Source organism: Epinephelus moara, chromosome 15 (genome assembly GCF_006386435.1).
Source record: "Epinephelus moara isolate mb chromosome 15, YSFRI_EMoa_1.0, whole genome shotgun sequence".
Classification (NCBI taxonomy): Eukaryota; Metazoa; Chordata; class Actinopteri; order Perciformes; family Serranidae; genus Epinephelus; species Epinephelus moara.
The window spans coordinates 9,582,040-9,601,871 of record NC_065520.1 but is presented as its reverse complement, the minus strand read 5'-3'; the positions used below and the strand labels follow the sequence as shown (position 1 = coordinate 9,601,871).

The window sequence follows — 19,832 nt, the reverse complement described above, 5'->3', positions numbered from 1 at the left end:
ACTTATAATTTGCCGCCATCTTGTGGTGAAACATTCGTAAAGACGGTCTGTAATATCTAAAGTGCAGCACTGGTTAAAAGTATAAGTGTATAAAGACAATGATTAAAAGTTTATGGTGTTATAAATTTAATATTGTTTCAAAAATAACACAATTTTACGCTGTTTAAAACCTTATTATGAAAATGTGAGTTGATGTAACTGTTACGCAAACTGCGCACGAGCATTTTGTCCTTCGTCACTTCCCGTCGGTGTTTTGCGATAGCATAGAGTCGCGAGCGTGCAAGTTGACAGGTAAGAACAACGTGTACCTTTCATAATATAATCCCATTAACAGGTGTATGTTTGTCCTTTTTAAAGCAAGGATATGATCGTGTTTATTATCCAGGTTGTGCTGTGTTTGTTGAAAGATGATATGACTTTAGGAAGTGTACAAAACAGTTTAAAAAGGGAAAGTGACATAAGAAGATCAGCTGACCTATCGTATGGGCTAATGTTAGCAAACAACGCGCTAAAGACAGTTAGCTGTTTTGTTTGTGTTGATCTCCTGACATTTTATGAGCATTTATTTATCTCTTACAAGTCAACCGCTGCTGTCACTCCTGAAGCAAATGTATATAGTCTCGACACTTGCTTCTTTTGCAGCCTCGTGAAAGATGCATGTAACCGTTGCATCATGTCAGCTAGCAAATGCTAGGATAGCCTAGCAAATGTAAAGCTAACTTAGAGGTTGTTGTTTTGACTCAGTAAACACAGTGGAAGGTTTCTTCTGTTGTACCAATCGTTGCTGTTTTTATCCAGCAGGTTTAAGCAAGCAGAAGAAGACGAACCTCAGTGTCTTGTAGTGTAAGTGACATAACAACAGTAGTTAGGTTAGCTAGTTAGCATGGTGCAGCTACTTAAACCCCTGTCCTTTTATGTAAAGAGTGTCAGCCAAACTTTTTTTCAGGATATTGCTTATCGTACAAATTACATGCAAAATACAAAATGTCTCAGGATCAGTGTTGCCAGATCTCACGAGACAAATAAGCAACCAGGCCTGTGAAAACAAGTCCAAAACAAGCGACTTTTTCTACGGAGCCCCCCTAGGTTCCGGTGAGAGATAATTAAATAAACTGTGTGCACGGTTTTACAATCCGTGGGGACGGGTTTTAAACTGTGGGTACAGATTGTCAATTTACATCCATGTGGACAGATAAGTAAACTGTGCACAGTTTTGCAAAACTGTACCCACGGTACACACTTTATTTTTCTCCCCACAGAGCTTCAGGACAATGACCACAAGAGGGAGTTAAACCACTTTTTAACATTATTTAACATTAGAAAACAGATGGGATATCAAATATAGACTGATGTACCAAGTACATTATATACACAGTAAACCTCTGATAATTATATATATATATATATCATCCTGAATTCACAAATTCTTTATTTATTATTGCTTTTTATGCACTCATCTTTTTTCTTTTAGTTACAGGACTGATGTTTTCCTAACCAGAAAAAAACACATTACCCTGCTCTGCCTCTGATTGGCTAGTACTCGTTGCCATCAGGGTCAGAGCCAATTAGAAGCAGGATGCGGGTGGGAAAAAATCTCTGCTGTCTCCTGTGTGTATGGGGAAAGGGGAGGGGCAGACGGAACAGGCAAGACAAACTATCCTACGTTTAAATAACATATCGAAAATATCTGCTTGACAACTTATTATGGAGCTGGGAACAAGCCCAAATAAGCAACTACGCTTTAGAAACAAGCCCAAAAAAACCGCAACCACCAATATTTGTAAGCGACTTTACAGAAAAACAAGCCCAGAGTTGCTTATAATAAGCGGACTTGGCAACACTGCTCAGGATCTTTTTTTTTTTTTTTTTTTTTTTTTTTTGCACAATGTCTTTATTAGGTCTTTTTCAAAGTAGTGCAAGACATACAAAAAAATAAGGATAAAGGTAAAAAAAAAAAGGCAAATAAAAGGAGTGAGTAAAACAAGAGCAAAAACTGAACAGGGCGTACACTTCAAGCAATGACATACATTGTTGCATCACTAGTACTCTAAGTTAAAACACAAATTCTCAAGGATGAGGTGAGTGGCCTATTATAGATCTTATCAATGACCAGGGTCCCCATTAAACTTAGTAAGATAGTCTAAAAATGGCTGCCAAGTCTGGTAGAACTTCTTAAGATTGTTCATCATGCCATATCGAATTTTCTCCATGTGCAGTACCGAGGTAAGTTCTGTCAGCCATGTCTTGAAAACGGGTAGTCTCAGGATATTTCTGTATACATATTTAGGTTATGACATGGTCATCAGCTTGGCATTTGTTCAGTGTTAAAGCATTATGTGTTCTCTAGCTATACACTTTACCCCCAACATTTCAGCATTAACTTTGGATTTTTGTTGAATCACCCAAATACTGAATTCACCATAACATTTCAAGCAAAAAGGAGGTTAAATTACATGTGCATGTTTACATAAAACAAACAGGAGGAGTGTGTAGCTGCAGGGATACTGTTCACCATACTTAGAAGTAATCAAATACTATCCCTGTTTTATGCAACAGGCTTTCTTAAAATGTTTCTGACTGTTAACAGATGCTTTGGTTTCTGTGTAGATGCTGTGTGGTCGAGGCAGGTTGGTCCTATCCAAGGCCAGTGGCCATCAAACATTTGCTGCCCGATGTGTCGGCAGAACCAGAACCTTCTCTGCTGCGAGCTCAGATGAGCCTTACATCGCCGTATCACCCACAGACTCTGGTGAGTCAAGCTTTGAATGAAATAGTCACCAGTTGCTGGTAAATGTGATCATAGTGTGAACAGTTTACAGCAGGATTTAATTTAGATCTGCAGGGATGTTATGAATTTCATTTTAGTGCAGTTGTTTCCTTGTGCTTGCTCCAGTCTGTTGGATTGTGTTTCCAAAACAACATTTGACACAGTGAAGGGTTGGCGAGTCAAACATGGCTACAGACAGTGTTACAGATACGTTTTCAGCAGCAAACTGAGGGAGGAAAAAGCAAAGAAAAACAAAGGAGCAAACACACTCACATATCTTTGTCACATTCCCTCCAGGCCCCAGGACTGTGTGGCCTGATGAGAACATGGGACCATTTGGACCTCAGGACCAGCGCTTTCAGTTACCAGGTAACTCGGGTTTTGACTGCCACCTGGAAGGCATGGGCAACCAAAAGAAGACCCCAGTCCACAGGACAGTGCCTGATGTACTGACAGTCCCAAGCAGCATAGAAAGACACCAGTTCATACTGGCCCAGTTTGTTAATGAGTTTCAGGTACGCTTTTGAATATATTTTTTTAATTGCGGCAGGGCTGTAGCTACTTTTATTCATTTATTTGTTTTTGGGTTTCAGCAACCGTGCAGGGACTTAACATTTACCAGTGAAAAATCCCCAAACCACCTGTGAAGATTATGCATTATGCATCAAGTTCGCCGAGCGGACCCCACATGTCATGTTTAATTGCATTTAACCTCAGTCAGTGATTGCTAGCTGAGACTCCTAACGCATGTAAAGAACGTACGTGTATTATGGCCTTATATTGACTGATTAATAACAGAAATCAATGTGTTGGCTAGGGTTACCTGACGATGTATCACGCGTATTAGCTAAGTTTTGCTAGAGAAAATCGCAACACATGGACAATGAAATGCAGTTGTCAGTTATGTTATGTCACACACAAATTAACACATACGCATCCTTTACTTACTAATGCACACATGCACCCCATCAATCATTCTCAGACACACACACAGTAGAAAATAGAGCCTAAATGCACCAATCAAGTACAGCAGGTATATTAATTGGATCGCAGTCAGTAGGGTCAGCAGGTGTAAGGCACCTTTGACCCCTTGAGTTTAAAGTAGCCAGTCACAGGAACTTAAAGTATGATATTTATGAAGGCCACATAGTAAATATCAATTAAAAGAAAAATGATTATACTCTTAAGTCGCAGAATCGCACTTTGGACAGCTTTGTGCAGCGGGTTCCATCATGTTCAGCTGAGCTTAGCTGAGTTTACAGACAGCAGATGCATCATTTGATCTGTCACAACTGTTAAAGTGCACACTGCAGACAAATGTTTTGCAGTTAAAGCAATAAAAATGTTTCCTGTCACTTTTATTATTCTCTCTTTTATATATTACTCTTGTCCTTAAATGAAGCTACAGTAATTTAATGAAAACGTATTTCTTATCTGATTACTTGATAAATCGGCAGAATACTCAATTACTAAAAGAATCAATAGCTGCAGCCCAAGTTTTTAGCCATTCAATGGAATTACCTTTGGAAAGATTATTAAGTAAACAGTTATCATATGATCTATTATGACACATGATAAAAAACAACTATTACAAACATTATCCAAAAACAACTTTTGAGACTGCATGTATTTCCAGTCCTCACAGCTGCTTTATCAATGTGCATTTGTGTGTTTGTTCTTCAGGGAACCTTGGGTACGATAGACATGCGAGTCAACAAAGCCGAGCAGTACTTTAATCAGACAGACACGGACTGCTCCATAAATTCCTGCCCCGAGCTGTTAAGAAAAGGTAAGGGATGGTGACTTGGCATTAACTCATCTTACACACTGACTCATCATAAACTGAATTACCAAACTCTCTTTCTCTCTGTGTTAGAGCTTGAGCTCATGTTCCCCTCAGCGCCCACCAATTCCATCACAGTCGTGACGGTCACACAGAGTAACAGTTGGTGCGAGGGGGCAGTAGAACCGGACAGAGACCAGCTGCTCCACAAAGTGAGTCCTGTGATATTATCTTATTATTATAGATGCGATGTAATGTTGAAACAGCTGCTGACTGAGTGTTCTCCTAACTGCAGTTTGTGAACGGAGCAAAGGAAATGTGCTTCGCTTTGTGGACTGCAGGCTACTGGGCGGACTTCATCGACCCAACAACGGGGGAAGCTGTGAGTTATTCTGCTTGTGGTCGAATTTCTTGCATTAAAGGAATTCCAGGGCATTTTGAGTATTTGTAATTATGGGGTATAGATTAATAAGAGAAATGAATTTAAATGAAAGGGGGTCTGTATACTTTCTGAATGAGTCCAGTACATCACCATCACTTTATGTTCCTCAACAGTTCTTTGCATCACCACAAAGTCAACCCAAACTACGGACAGAGGAGGAACTGAGAGACTTGGGCTTCCACATCGAAGTGTCGGGCTCCTGCACAGTTATTCGCCACATCCTGAGAGGAACGCCTTTGTTTGTGGGGACTGTTTTCACCAATGCACCCACTCACAGTGCTGCTATCGCAAGACTACAAGGACTTTCAAATGCGCTCCCTGATGAGGAGTAGGCTTTTTACAATGCCTCTATTTATGGTTTGAAGAAGCTTGGAACTTAATATATGGTAGTGTTGGTACATGGTTGTGTCAGTGAGAGGTTATGCTGAGTTTGTCTTACTGTAACAAGGATTTGACGGAGACTCTAATGTCGACCTCGATGCTGTGCCTAACTGACAAGAGGTCAATGCTGCACTAAATCCAGGGACAAACACACACTCAGTGCAGCGTGAAGAGTTCTCATGACAAATGAAAGGCATTTCAACATGTGATATCTGCTGTTAGAAAACTTTACAGATGATGTTGATGCTTCAAAGGACGACATAATCCGTGTTTTATGATAGGATCATGGATTTGAAATGTAAACCAAGTTGTCAGGTCAATAACTTTTCATACGAACATGTACAGTGTTATTTTTTTCTGTTGCACATAATCAAAAGAAACAAGGACACTTTCTGTTTAAGCATCACAGTTGTGACAGAACTGTTGCAAATAAAGTGACTTCTCATCAGGTTGCAGTGACACTGTATTTCCTGTGCCTGTGAGTGTGTGCTCCTTCACAGAAGTGCTTTCCCAAATTTACCACTCCATTTTTTGTACATTGATAGCTGAGGAAAAGAGAATTCCTGCACTGTCTTTCTGCTTGCAAACAACTTTTGGTCCTCAGGCCTTTATGAGGTTAAGTCAAATTTTCCCAGACTGAAATGTAATTCTCATAATGAAGAGTTACCTGTACTTTTATATGATAAAATGAGATTTGTACCTTAATAAAAGAAACAATCCAAATGTAATTTCAGATGATGTGAGCAAAAAGACAAACTCAACAAAAGTATTCTGACAGTGGAGCCTGGCATTTAATTTGCCTGGCACACACACACACCAACAACACAAACTAATGTATTACTTTTGTGTACCTTTCATGAGAACATGGTTGAGTTGCATATATCCAAGCAAGCACTTCAGTCAAGTGGTGGATGCAAAGAAAATGCAGAGTTCAGATAATATTTTCAGACCATCCCTTGTTGCAGATGCTTGTCACATATTTTCAAAATTCCCAAATACGCCAGTAATCCTCAGAATATGAATTCGACTGCGTCTATCATGGACATGGTGTTACTTTCCTTAACAACATACTGTATATGATATGCAAGGGGCTGATTTTGAATGTATTTGAATTTTATGTTGTAGTGGCGAAAGAAATGGTAGAAACCTCAGGAGGAGCAGCTTAAAAGCAATCCCATTCCCAGGACGGACAGACATGCAATAGATGTCGTACAGAACATAATAAAATTACAGTACTTCATCTGACAAAATCATACATAGAGATGCACAGCAACAACAATGATAATGATTGACAGTAATTATAGAGATATGAATAATAAGAAAAGTAGTTTATGATAGTATATGCCTGTGACAATAATAATCATACATATATAAATATAAATATAAATATATATATATATATATATATATATATATACAGTGGAAGTGTGACTTAAAATAATAGCAGTAGTAGTAGGCTTCAGACAGAACCATGGCAGCAGCGCAAACAGGACCAACAATCGAAGTGCAACTGTGATCCAAGGGAACCTGCCAGACATCAGAGCACAAAGGCTCCAGGGAAGAAGCTTGAGTTAGTGACATGCAGTAATATGATGCCTGATCTAAACTCATAACTTTTGCCCATTTTCAAAGCCAAGTGTAATGGCAAATATTGGGCTTTATTAATAATATTTACAGGACTTTTTGTCTGACATTGTAATGGGAATCACTGTATAAAAAAATATATATATCAAAGTGATGTCTCAGTGTATGGAATTCAAAGAGATTTTATCACTATGCTATAACCCACTAATATTTATAGGTAATTAATGTTAACAAAATGACCACTTTACGTTCTCTGCAAGAGAGAATTGTATTAGTGGACTGGTTTGGTTTGGTTTGGTTTGGTTTGGTTTGGTTTGACTGCTGGATGCAACAAGGAACATTTGATTTGTCTGGATTTTGAACCTGAAACAAATTTAATGTTTGGAGACACATCTGGTACATTTGGCTACAGTTGGTAGCTTTTATGAAAATAACTTTTCATCATATTTGCTGAAACTGTCACTATAATCTACTCAGCTTTGTGGATCTGAGATAGTTTGTGAAAAAATGATGTCCCTTCTCCTTTTCCTTCTGCCTCTAATGGCATTCACTAGAATCAGACTGCAGGGCGGCAGCAACAACCAATCAAAGCCAAGGAGTCTCAAACACACCTGTCTGTAATGTCAGTCACTCCATGAACTGCAGTCAAACTATCAAAGTAGGCAGCCCTAATCAAATATGAATTGATATTCTGTTACTGCATTGCCTCATGTTTTCAGAAACCTATTTTAGTGTACTGTTTAGCTGTCAAATGAGAAGGTTGGTCCGGCTGGTGGACGGCGTTTGGTACTTCAGTTCACTGTGTCCATTATGGTCTTTTGTTATAAACCTTTCTTATTGCAGATTTGTAATTTTCACCTGTGTCTTTTTTTCTTTTGTGTAAAATATATTCCTACTCAGGGCAGACTGCAGACACCTCAGTGTAACGAATCAATCATTCCCCTGTTTCAAGGATAGTGTGCCAGCTATTGAGCCTTTCAAGAAGTGCAGACCAGATTTCACTGCACATGTTGTACCCCAGTGATATAACATGATAGGACACCTTGACTTCTCCTTTTAACCTCCTGGGTTAGTACACATTAATTTGACATTTGTCAGTGAATTCACTGTCCCAGCCTTCCTGATCCTCGGCTAGGGTGTAGCTAGGGGGCCACCTGTCACTTTAGCCCTATTTCCACCAAGCAGTACGGTACAGTTCAGTTCAGTTCAGTACACATTTTTTCTGTTTCCACTGTGAAAAGTTGTGGATTGTACCAATGTAACCGTTCTGTACCGTCCCCATTTTTGGTCCCCCCCTCTGTTGGGGTACCTAGCACACAGATCTGGTACTAAAGGGTGGAGCTGTGAACACTGCAGTCCATTGATTGGTCAATAGAGGATGGTCACTCTGTTCAGGGCTGAGTTGTGGCTGGTTTTGAGGCTCGTATAACCACTGTTCATACCTTAAATATTTTAGTAAACTATAACTACAAAATAGAAGGATGTTTTGCTGTCTCTCGCAGTAGCTGTAGTCTGAGAAAAAAAATAACTTCATTCACTGGGCCGACTGCCGGCAACTTTTAAGGTGGAACGTTAACTTGTAATGTTACTCAATGCATGAGTTGAAGACATGAATCCATCAGCACACCTTAAATTTCTGTGACAACTTCGACCATTACTTTTATTGTCTCTCTTGGATGACATTCACTTTCAGTAATGAATGGATCTTCAACAATTTAAAAATATATATTAATTTCGACCAGATTATGTGAACTGCATATATCCTAATCCTATCGACGATAAACGAGGTCCAGTTTTCCATCTGTGCCACTGGCCGCCCACATATAAGTACTGTTTGAGGTGGAAACGCTAGGGTGGAGACAGGGCCTTTAAGACCCTTAACCCGTGCCTGGTGGCTTTGCTCAGTAATACATCCATAGCACATCCATACTCTGGTAAGGGGCCGATGAGGTTGCACTGGGGGCTCATGACCCCCCTGGCCGTCACTTTGGCCTCGCCCTCCCAAAAGATGATTGCAGTTATGTCACTTGACATCAGTCTACATTTTGTATTCTCTTCTAACATACTAAAAAAGATTAGAATCAGTTACACAATCAATTTAATATTAAAACCTTATAAAATACACACTGTCACATGAATACTGTTACAGCACACTTATCATGAATAAATTAACAAAAAAGCTTACACAAATTGTAAAATTGTCTGAGAGGAGGAAGGGAACCTAATTTGAAAGGAGTATGGTATAGTATTAACAGTTTTTTCTTTAATTCGATCGGTCCTAATTTTCTAAACATCCACATGATGGTAATCTAATCAATCTGGTACTCTGAGCAAGGTGAAATAAACATGAACTGATGATGCATGTAGCAGGTTTGTTAAAAAATTACAGTCACAGTTACACAAAAAGTGTCCTTTATCAAGTTGGGTTTGATATGCGATATATATCCCACAGGTGTGGAGTTTAAACATGTCCAGCTGTGAAGAGGCCGATGATAATGTAGCTCAGCGTTGCAGGAAGAACCCCTCTGCTCGAGCTGACCAGAGGAGAAGTCGAGGAGAAGATGGCGCTGCTCGCATTCCTCGGCACCAAAACGTTACAGATGTTCCCCTCACAGCAGGACGAGCACATCTGACCAATGAAATTTAAATGGTAAGATGTCCTTATTTTGGAAAATCTTTTTCATAACATGAGCATCAGGTTGTTGATGCACTTTAATCTCCACACACCTTATAGCCATTATCAGTGACATCAGCACAGCCGGTAAACTGGCAGTCCTCCAGGGTCGCACAACGCTTGGTCACAGAAACGCTGTCTCCGTGGTTATCCATCATGTGGAGTGTGTGGCAGTATCTGGCATCTGGAAGACATGGTACGCCTTCATCTCTGCATTATTTTACTACTGAGAAAAAACAGATCTTGTCTATAGGGAGGTTATTGTGTTCACTCATTCTTGCTGCACAGATGAGAAAAGTCCGACATACCTTTTGGACAGTAAATGTCCGGTGCCCAGCGGTTACACTCATAGTTATCTGCAGCATCTTCACACGTGAAGCACTTGAAGCTGCCAGGATGAGGAGTAGCTGTGGACACACACGCGCGCACACACACAATATCGTTTTAAAATCAAATTAATCATCATTGACGCTGAATAGAATAGTGACATTTTCTTCATATCTTTATTACTTACTTAATTAATTAATTGAATTAATGCACAATTTAAATGCTAATTTAATTGAGTACTTCCTTACACCCATCGTTGGTAGAAATGAAAAACAGGCAGTCTGCTTGGTCAAGTGGCATCAGCATTAAAGGAAAGAGTTTGGAGACTTGGCTGCACTAAGTTGCTGTCACCAGTAATGGATTGACTTAAGGCAGCTCTTGCCAACCATAGATATAGAAAATTAGATGCTCAGTTGGCTCCCACCATATTGGGAAGAGAAAGAACTCCCTGTAAACAAATACAAGTAAAATTGGGAGTTGCATTTTTTTTCTGGATAAAAAGTTCTTTACCATTACATTTTTCAAGTGATTGCAATTACTTGTTTTTATATTCATGGGTTTATGATCAACGTGTAGCAGAGGGAAAATAAAGTTTTGTCTCCTGTTAAGTAAAATCTCGATATTTTGGCTATAATCCTTGCTGGATGCTTAAAAGGGGAATGTGTGTTAGGCTTATATGAACTGAATACTTAGGTGGTGGGAAACAATTTATCGTCATGAGGAATGTAAAAACTAGTTGGTTTTGTTTTGTTTGCTCTGGGTAATACTTGACAGAGATATCCTCTATATGATCTAATTTAATGTGGAAGTAGACAACTTTTCAACTAGTTAGCACTCTACCTAGCTACAGCTGTCTGGTTGTCAACTCCTTGATCATAACAGGACATAATAACTTTCACATTACTCATTTCAGAAAGGCCAGAAAAACTGTTCCTTGTTTATGTAATATAATGTGCATTTAAATGTAGGAATGATCCTGGGAGAACAACTAGGCCCACTTAAGTTAGCATGCTAGCTCCGTTAGCTATCGCAAATAGCTGGCAGCAAGAAACAAATATCTATGATCCATTGTCCATTTGATAATTTATACAAAGTACACTTTTTTCTTGCGGTGGCCTTTCTAAATGTGCAGTGGTGAAAGTTACTGTATTATGTTACCATGAATAGGTTGATAAGCAGACAGTGTTAGCTAGCAAGTTGAAAAGTTCCACATTAAATTATATATAGGGACCTATCCACGAGTATTAACCAAAGAAAATGAACCAACTCAATGCTGAACAAATGTGAGTTGAATTATAAATTATTTTCAACCACGTAACATTAATGTTGATTCAGTTTATGCCTATCACACACTCTCTTTTCAGCGTCCAGCAGCGATTTTAGCCAAAATATTGAGATTCTCATTAACTGGAGACAAAATGTTTTTTTAATACTATACAGAGATCATAAACCTACACATATAAAAATGACATGTTGACATTGTTTGAGAAATATAAATGTTATACTGCTTTATCCAGAAAAATACTGCACAAAGGATGTGATCTCTATACTTGCTGGGAAACAGCAATTTTGGATGAAAAGGGCAGTTATGAAACAGGCTACAAAGCCTGTTAAATACAGTTCCCAAAGCTTTTGTCTCATGATTCTGTTGGAAGCAGGTTTGAACAAATATTTTTTAAGAATTAAAAAAGATGGGAATGTTTACTATTTTACTGACATCATTATGTGAATTTGACAACATCTCCAAACACCTGCCAAAAGGTGATAAAGCAGCCCTAATGTTTTCACATTAAAAACGTCATGCACATAGTTTTATCATGCTCCTACTTGAGGGATGCAGCAGGATGATGTCCGTCATGGTAAAGTCCCGTGACTGGACAGTTTTCAGCCAATCACCAATGCTGGTCATGAGCAGGACCCAGGCCACTGTCGGCCAGGCCTCCATCATCGCCCCAGAGTTCCCTCATGCACTTTTCTTTCTGGGCAGGCAAACTCTGTGGGAGAGAAGAGACCGTGAGCAGTTGAAACACACCACAGAGGTGGTTTCAAATAAATCCACAAGAAGACTATCTCAATAAATAGACTTTTTTTAACACCTTTTTTGTAAAAAAATATGTGTATATTTCATAATTTTGGAGTTGCAGTGAATGGAGAAAATGAAAACAAATGTCTTGAATGAGTAAAGCAAAGCCAGCATCTAATAATAGAAAGAATTAGTCTATTAAAGTGATCAGCTGTGTGCTGCTCATGCTGCGAGCTCCCTTCATTATTTAAACGTCAAAAAGGACCCCTACCAGTCTGCAGACAAAGCACAGGAAGACATCTATTATAACTATTAACACTGTCACTTCTGACATAAACATGAGTAATGTTTCAATTACAAGCCCCTTTTGCCCTCCGGGAATTTAGCCATTAGTCCTTGCTCGCCAGATGGGTTGTTTTTTTTCGGTCATGCAATAGGTCATTTATTGGTAAAGCCAAGCCTCTGACTTCTTTGCAACAGCAGGTCTGCTCAAGGAGGAAACGTCCCCCTCCCAGACCTCCTTTACTTCCAAATCGGTTCCTTGGATAAATAGATTCACAGCCCCATTAATAAAGTCCTGGTGTTGGCCCTTTAGAGAGGGAGAGATTGGAAGCAGATATTTTTTGAGTGTGGAGCCAAGTGCTAATGTATCTCTAACAGAAATGTCAATTTCAGAAAAATCACTTCGAAAAAATGTGGGAATATCGCTTGGCAATGACATCCAAAATGTTTTTTATTTATTTGAAAAAGGATGTTAACCCTTTGAAACAACAGCCTGAGGCAGGAAGCAATTTGTTTTCATTCCAGACTCCAAAGGAGGATTTGACAAGTCAGTGACGAGCATATACTGTAGAGAAAAAATCCCCAACATGAACTTTACTCCCCAAACGTTTGAACTACATTCAGAATATCCGACAGCTTATTACTTCAAACAGGGCATGTGACACGTATCGTTTTAACACTGGACAGTCAGATGAGCTTTAAGAGGGGGCATTACAGTTTGCAGAAATGTGAATGCTTTGTCACTATATGGGAGTAATTTACATAGTCTGAGAGACAATACCTGAATGTCCTTGGTTTATTAAGACTGAAAGTATTTTTTGTTTGCAAGAAAAAAACCTGAAATGTAAAATATGAAATTCATTGAAGTTATTTTCCTTGATGACATCTAATAATATTCACTTCAAATATTCAGTTACAGGCAGAACACACTCTGACAAATGTTCCTCTAAGATTCCTTGAGACATCAGTCAACGAATTAAATACCAGATGACCTGGTTTTGCCCCGTACATCAGAAGTGTAAGATCAGCGATGAGTTCAGATGCCTCTCTGACTCCATTTTATGTTTTATCCCCAGGCATTGTGTGGTTGTAAATGCTTGTTTTCTTAGCGTTATGCATGCCCCAATAACATTGATCCATGTCTTGGGGGCAGACAGAACAACTACTGTACACAGAATACTTATTTTTGGTATCAAAGGCTCTGATTATTCAGTGTATCGTAAAAAAAATCAGTTTGACCACATTTAACATGTTGGCACTGTGATAACAATATTACACGAAGAAAGTACAGCATCTAAATCAATAATTCCAATATGTTATTTCCATGACCCAGGAGAGTTCAGTCAGTATTGGTGAATAAGATCTACTCTCTTACAAAGCCAGAAACTAGAGAAGTCAGAGAAGTAAGTCTCAGACTGATGATGTCATCAAGTATAAAATATAAAAATCACCCAAATGAGCAGTGTTCTCAGTTCTGACACATAAAATGTACCCATATACTCAGAACATTCCCCTGGGTGCTCTCTGTGTCATCTGTAACATCTTTCCCAATTCATTGTCATTGTCCAGACTTTACACTTGATGACATCACAAGTCTGAGTGTCAGCACTCTAGTTCTTGGATTTGGGGGAGAGTTGTGAATGTACTAATATTTTTGGACTGTATTAGACCATGGGAATAACGTCTGAATTTTGGAAATTGGTTCCTCTGAAAGAGTAAGATCAGGTTGAATATTTTGCAAATATTTTTATTTTAAATATTTTTTTATATATATTTTTCATCATGGGAAAGGTTACAATCGCCATACACATCCAAGTCAAATGATTCTACAGTAGTCAAGGGTGTTAATTGGCTCCAGCTCCGAATGACATGGATGGAAACACCACACCCGGTTGAATGCGCCAATTTGTACCCCTTTAAAGTTAGAGTTTGAAAAAGAGACTGAGTAAGTGAGAGATTTGTAAAGAAGTAACCACTGTAATATTTTACTGGCCTCCATGCTGCTCTATTGTTTACAAATCTGTATTCCGGCCTGTCTGTGACATCATATACATAATCCAGGCAACAATTATGTTCCAACAACAGCTAACCTTTAGTTTTAATTTCTTGAAGCTAGTGTTCACTACAGAAGCTGAGTTCTGGGGACGCGGCTTAATAACATCATGAAACGATTCAGAGTCTTTTGGTCCATGGGTTTGCATTCATTAAGCTCCTCAGAGCACAACTGCTACTGTATAGCTCATAATGCCATTCTGTGTGCTGAAAGAAAAACTTTGAGCCGTCTGAGAGATGCCGAGCCTTCCCTGGAGTAAAATTTGGTCTGAGTCTGAGAGGCAGGGCCGTGGGGATTAGGCACAATAGCTCCCTGTTACAACTGGAGTGGGATGGAGAGGGTTTATATCACTCAGGGTTCAATCGGCGCCGACCAACTCCTTCGGGTCACAGGACTGAAAGAATCTGAAGGAGAGCAGGGTTTTAAATCTTTCTGTCACCCCTGACAACAGGACATTAAATCTGTAGATTGTGAGTGTCAAAGTTGGTGAGAAGAAGACTTTAAAATACTGTTTGCCTCATGACCCTGCCTATGACCTCTTCATACCAGAGAGAACTTGGGTTATCTCCAGTGCTCTAAATCAGTCATCAGAAGTGCAGAGGTTGTTTTCTGAATATATATTACTTTAAAGGTGTTTCCAAGAGAAGACTCTTTCAGTAACATTCTGACAAACCTGTGACCAATTACTTCACACCTTCTGTCTGCAGGTACTGCTGTCAAAGATATTTATGACTGAAACCCACAGGAATGATCCAACTAATCGTAAATATCACTGGGAGAGTCATCCTCGCCAAATTCTTGACTCCTTTCTCATAGATGTGCTAGTGTATGTGAGTGATTGATGTTTTTGCATATACAGGAGTGTTCGGTAAATACATTTTTTAGACGTCAGCTGTCCTTGTGCGCATTTTGTCAGAAACAGAGATGTTTAAATGTGCAGAAACACACCACTTGTGTAGGAGAGCATGAGGAACACATGAACGCAGGTTTACCAACGGACAAGACTTAAGAAAACTGGTTTAAACACCCAGAGGCCTCTACAGCTGTTCAAACTCATCTGTCAAACCTGAAAGCATCACATACTGTACAATTAAACATTACGAGCAGCTTTAGGAAATAATTTTCTTAGTTAAAAATCACTAGAATAATCCCAAAGTGATCTTGGCTGCTGTAGGGGGTAAAACAAATTGTCAAACGTGAACTGTTTAATTCCTTAGATGACGGATAATTGCTCATGGTCGGTCATGCGTGTCAAAAGAATTCCAGATTTACACCACCAAGGTTGCCTTTGAAGATCAGCCGACGTCCAGCAGCTCAGCCCCATCGACCAGACACATATGGCAGAGGCTTAACTTCTGACATACAACTGCTCGTGTTTTTCAGCCCTGCGCCGAGGTCGGGGATACATGACTGCACTGGAGAAATTGCGGTAAGTGTTGCTGAATTCTCATGTCTTAAGCAGTTTAACACTTCACTGTTGACTGAGACACCTAAGTACTGTGTGTAAAGTTCAGCCTTCCAACACAAATACTGCAATGTGAAATCACTCTGCAACAAGCAATAGTCCTGAATGTAATAAATCAAAACTATGGATTATTCAAGAACATAGACATGGTGTCAACGCAAGGGGGGACCAACCTTGACCCCCCACAAAAAATACGATGAATAAATGAAAAATCAAAACTTGAAAACCAATTTACCATTATATCATATTATTTATCATAAGTATATGTATGATTATGGTTACATTTACCAATTATTATTCAAACCAGGGGTTACAGAAAGCCCAATTTATTTCACAATCACAGCTTGCTAAGTATGCAGAATTTTCTTTTAGTGTTTTATCATTACATACTATATTATTGTATTTCTATCACTGATGGATACTGTGACAGCAATATTTTAAATTATAGCTGGTGGAGGTGAAGCTACTGTTAGATATTTTGGATATTTTCATCTTGTCAAATTAATATTGTGGAGAAAAAAATAAGCATTTCCCTCTGAATTGTGGTTATAGTAAGTTTTTAATAAGCCTTTCATGCACAATCACCATAATCACAATCACTGCACAGTGTAAATATGTGGCTCCATTCATATAGATAAATGTGCAGATTTAGCAGTCTACATTTATTAAATGGCATTAATTATACAAAAATACCCCCTTTGTACTGTGATGAAAGAGATCTGCTCAAAATGCGCTTCACATCTCAGCCACATAAATTAAAACAGCCTGAATAATTCAAAGCCTATAGGACGGTATACACACTACACTATTACACTATCTTACACTGTCACACTCTGATATATCCTCACATGACGATTATTATACCTAATATTTATTCTCATAAATATGACTATAAACGCGATTGAATCAATTCACAAGTGGGTTTCAAATGTGATATCCTTAATTAACCTTCAATTAGCGCGCAGATTTTCACCAAAGCGTGACATTTACAAACGCACTGACTTCTCATGTTCACACGGGCAGTCTGCGGTACTTTATAATACAACTTACCGGCTGTGTGTCCTCGGTCAGCCCGCAGGAGACTTGCAGCGCAGATGAAAAACAGAAGAAAGTACCGTGCGCTGCTCTGTGGAGCAGAGGGGGGAGGGTGCTGTAGCGTCACTGTGACGTCAGTACTACTCCCATCAGCAGCACAGCAGCTGGACCAGTAAGGATCTATATTTACATTTCCTGGATCTTATCAGTAAACACTGAATTGGCATTATCAGTACTTATAATTGGATTTTAAAGTTGCTTCTAACATTCAGCATTGGCAGGTGCATGCACTGTGTTCAGGTGTACATGCAGCCAATACACGTCTAACAAACGAAACTTAATGAATCCTAAGATCAGTGTTATTCAGTTATGTACAAAATGCCCTAGGGCCTTGCTCAGGATCAAAAGAGATCAAACAGCAAGTCTTCCCTGTGCTATAATGAGCACACATTATATCTGTAGGCAAATTACAAGACCCTATAAACCACTTGCTTGTTCACATTCCTTAAGTGAAAGACATGGTTTGCTGCCAACAGATTCACACATCTGCTCATCAGCCACAGGCAGCAGTCCTCTGACCTGTCTGGATATGGGATCCCTGACAGAAAAGCAAAGACCCTTGTCAAGTAGAGGAATTTAAGTAGCATATGCACACAGATGTGCCTAATATCTGGACAGATGGCCAGTCCATCATGGAGACAGCTTTCAGCATGCGCCTCAGAAACTTGAACACTGCTGGAGTGACAAAAACTTAAAGCAAAAGACAAATGGTGGGTCGAAATGTTGGGTAGTGACTCCTGGATGAATTGATTAATAATACTGACTGATAATCAAAAGTTAATATTGTGATTCCTTTTCTCTGTAGTTTGATTTTCCTACTGTTATTTCTGTTTGGTCATATGGCATCTATTGCATGACCTGTCCACTCTGTCAGAGAGATCCCTCCTCTATTAAAGTTTTTTTGAGGGAGTATTTACCTATACAAACCAATGTCGTGGGCTTTATTAAACCAAATTTGTGATTTTGGGTCATTTTCTTTTATAGTCAAAGCTTTGAAGTCTCTCCACATATTTATGTCATCACCATAAAAACCATCAGTTTGAATAAATTGATTTATCACTTTCAATAAGTTAGTCTTTTTAAACTAAATCAACTTTCTTTAATGAATAATTGTAATTTATTGTGCTTTTAAATTGCTGCTAGACTGCCCTGTGCACAAACTAGTGTCCAAATGTTCTCTTTATGCCCCTGGCTGGGTCCAAATATCAAATGCGCGCGCAACCGTTGCCATGAAGGGCGTTGCTAAGGGAGCTGTCAGATGTGGGTCTATCGGTTTACTCCTTCAAATCTATTTTTGCGTCTGAAGTTGAGTCCTGAACTTTCTCCGTGCTTCTGGACTTGAAATATAGGGTGCATTGCAAACTCTCACATGTGGGGGGCAGCATTACGCTTTATTAGCGCACAGACTGCCGGAACTTGATTAGAAAAAGAAGAATCGTCGCGGCCATCTTTGAAAGTTGGGAGGTGTACATCACTAACGCTGGTCCTCAAGCCTTCTCCTCAAAGTTAGTTTAATTAAGATAACGTCACATAAACTGCTTTGTCCGAGCATGGCTAACCGAAATATGCAACAAGCGAACATGCAGAGCTCTAACTCTCCACAACCGGCCAAACGCGGGACCGACTCCCCGGCCCCGGAGCAGTCACCGGCGAACAAAGACAGCCCAGCGCCGCCGCAGCAGCAGTCACCGGCGGCCGAACAAGCGGAGGGAGCCGGGGAAAGTAACGAAGAAGCCCGGGCTGAAATGACTCTGGATATCACCAATTTTCGGAAGCCCGGTGAGAAGACGTTCACCCAGCGCTCACGTCTTTTTGTCGGTAATCTCCCGCTGGATATCCCGGAGGACGAGTTCAAAAACATGTTTGCTAAATATGGGAACATTAGCGAGGTGTTCATCAACAGAGACCGGGGGTTCGGCTTCATCCGCCTGGTAAGTGCAGCTTATTGGGTTTGAAGTGTGCTGTTGTACCACAGTGTGTGCTGGTTTTAATTGTATTAAACTATTTCTGTATGTGGATCGAAATGTCTTAACTAAGAGGAGCTAGCTGCTATGTTAGCATTAGCACAAGGTGCATATTGACCTGACTGTATCTGTGTATCATTTAACAATAAAATATTAACAGTTACTCCGTGTGACCAGTTGTATGTTTCTAAATTAGAAAGGTTTAACATATTTATTTTACATTTTATAGAGTATATTATCTAGGTTATGACCTATATTTCCACTTTAATGTGTTAAAATGATAGTAGGTTACATGAAATTCTTGTTTACCCTCTCTTCTGTGACATTACAATGCAGTATACTTGTTTCTACACAGAGCTATGTTAATAGAGCAAATAATACAGAAACATATTGTCTGAACTTAGGTGTGACACTTTTGATCATAGGAAATATAGAGCTGCAAGTTTTATACTTAGGTGTGTAAATAGCTTTAAGTGAAGATAACAATTCATTTTTTCTACAGTCTTTGTGAATCCCAGAATGTGCCTTACTGCATATTCGTCATCCTTTTCCTTTTTTCTCTATGTCTTCCAGGAAACCCGGACGCTGGCAGAGATTGCTAAAGCTGAACTGGATGGGACTATTTTGAATAATCGACCAATGAGGGTCCGCTTTGCGACACATGGTGCTGCACTCACAGTGCGCAACCTGTTGCCTGCTGTCACAAATGAGCTGCTGGAACAGGTACGCTGGACAAGAGCTTCAAAGATATACACTGAACAAATATATAAACGCAACACTTTTGTTTTTGCTCCCATTTTTCATGAGCTGAACTCAAAGATCTAAAACATTTTCTATACACACAAAAGACCATTTCTCACAAATATTGTTCACAAATCTGTCTAAATCTGTGTTAGTGAGCACTTCTCCTTTGCCGAGATAATCCATCCCACCTCACAGGTGTGGCATATCAAGATGCTGATTAGACAGCATTAATATTATATATAACCGCC

At 39.4% G+C, this 19,832-nt stretch overlaps 3 protein-coding genes across 9 annotated transcripts in view; 2 read left to right on the top strand and 1 right to left on the bottom strand.

The window, feature by feature from the left end:
- The first annotated feature begins 216 nt into the window (after nt 1-216).
- Nucleotides 217-5,839, top strand: mmadhca (metabolism of cobalamin associated Da). Of its 3 annotated transcripts, none has more exons than XM_050063562.1 (8): nt 217-291; nt 799-843; nt 2,608-2,749; nt 3,065-3,282; nt 4,451-4,556; nt 4,644-4,762; nt 4,846-4,932; nt 5,106-5,839. In XM_050063562.1, the coding sequence occupies exons 3-8, from the start codon at nt 2,608-2,610 to the stop codon at nt 5,322-5,324; spliced, it is 891 nt and encodes a 296-aa protein (XP_049919519.1). In that variant the 5' UTR covers nt 217-291; nt 799-843; the 3' UTR covers nt 5,325-5,839. The 3 variants fall into 3 exon arrangements, with proteins under 3 accessions (XP_049919519.1, XP_049919520.1, XP_049919521.1); XM_050063563.1 differs by having other exon boundaries at nt 238-291; nt 802-843; XM_050063564.1 differs by lacking the exon at nt 799-843 and having other exon boundaries at nt 274-291.
- Nucleotides 5,840-8,693: 2,854 nt separating this feature from the next.
- Nucleotides 8,694-16,914, bottom strand: lypd6 (LY6/PLAUR domain containing 6). 2 transcript variants are annotated; one of them, XM_050063374.1, is made up of 5 exons: nt 16,832-16,914; nt 11,786-11,952; nt 9,940-10,038; nt 9,685-9,833; nt 8,694-9,586 (listed from the first exon to the last, which is right to left on the bottom strand). In XM_050063374.1, exons 2-5 carry the CDS (start codon nt 11,904-11,906, stop codon nt 9,419-9,421), a joined length of 537 nt encoding a protein of 178 aa, XP_049919331.1. In that variant the 5' UTR covers nt 11,907-11,952; nt 16,832-16,914; the 3' UTR covers nt 8,694-9,418. The 2 variants fall into 2 exon arrangements, with proteins under 2 accessions (XP_049919331.1, XP_049919332.1); XM_050063375.1 differs by having other exon boundaries at nt 8,702-9,586; nt 9,685-9,815.
- Nucleotides 16,915-18,311: 1,397 nt separating this feature from the next.
- pspc1 (paraspeckle component 1) overlaps nt 18,312-19,832 on the top strand; it is a 30,748-nt gene continuing 29,227 nt past the window's right edge. For all 4 annotated transcript variants that reach the window (XR_007571153.1, XM_050063711.1, XM_050063710.1 and 1 more), the window contains exons 1-2: nt 18,312-18,807; nt 19,414-19,563. Coding sequence is in view for 3 of the 4 variants with exons in the window: in XM_050063711.1 (XP_049919668.1) it covers nt 18,427-18,807; nt 19,414-19,563 (531 nt within the window). In the remaining variant the exon portion in view is untranslated. The remainder of the gene's footprint in view (nt 18,808-19,413; nt 19,564-19,832) is intronic.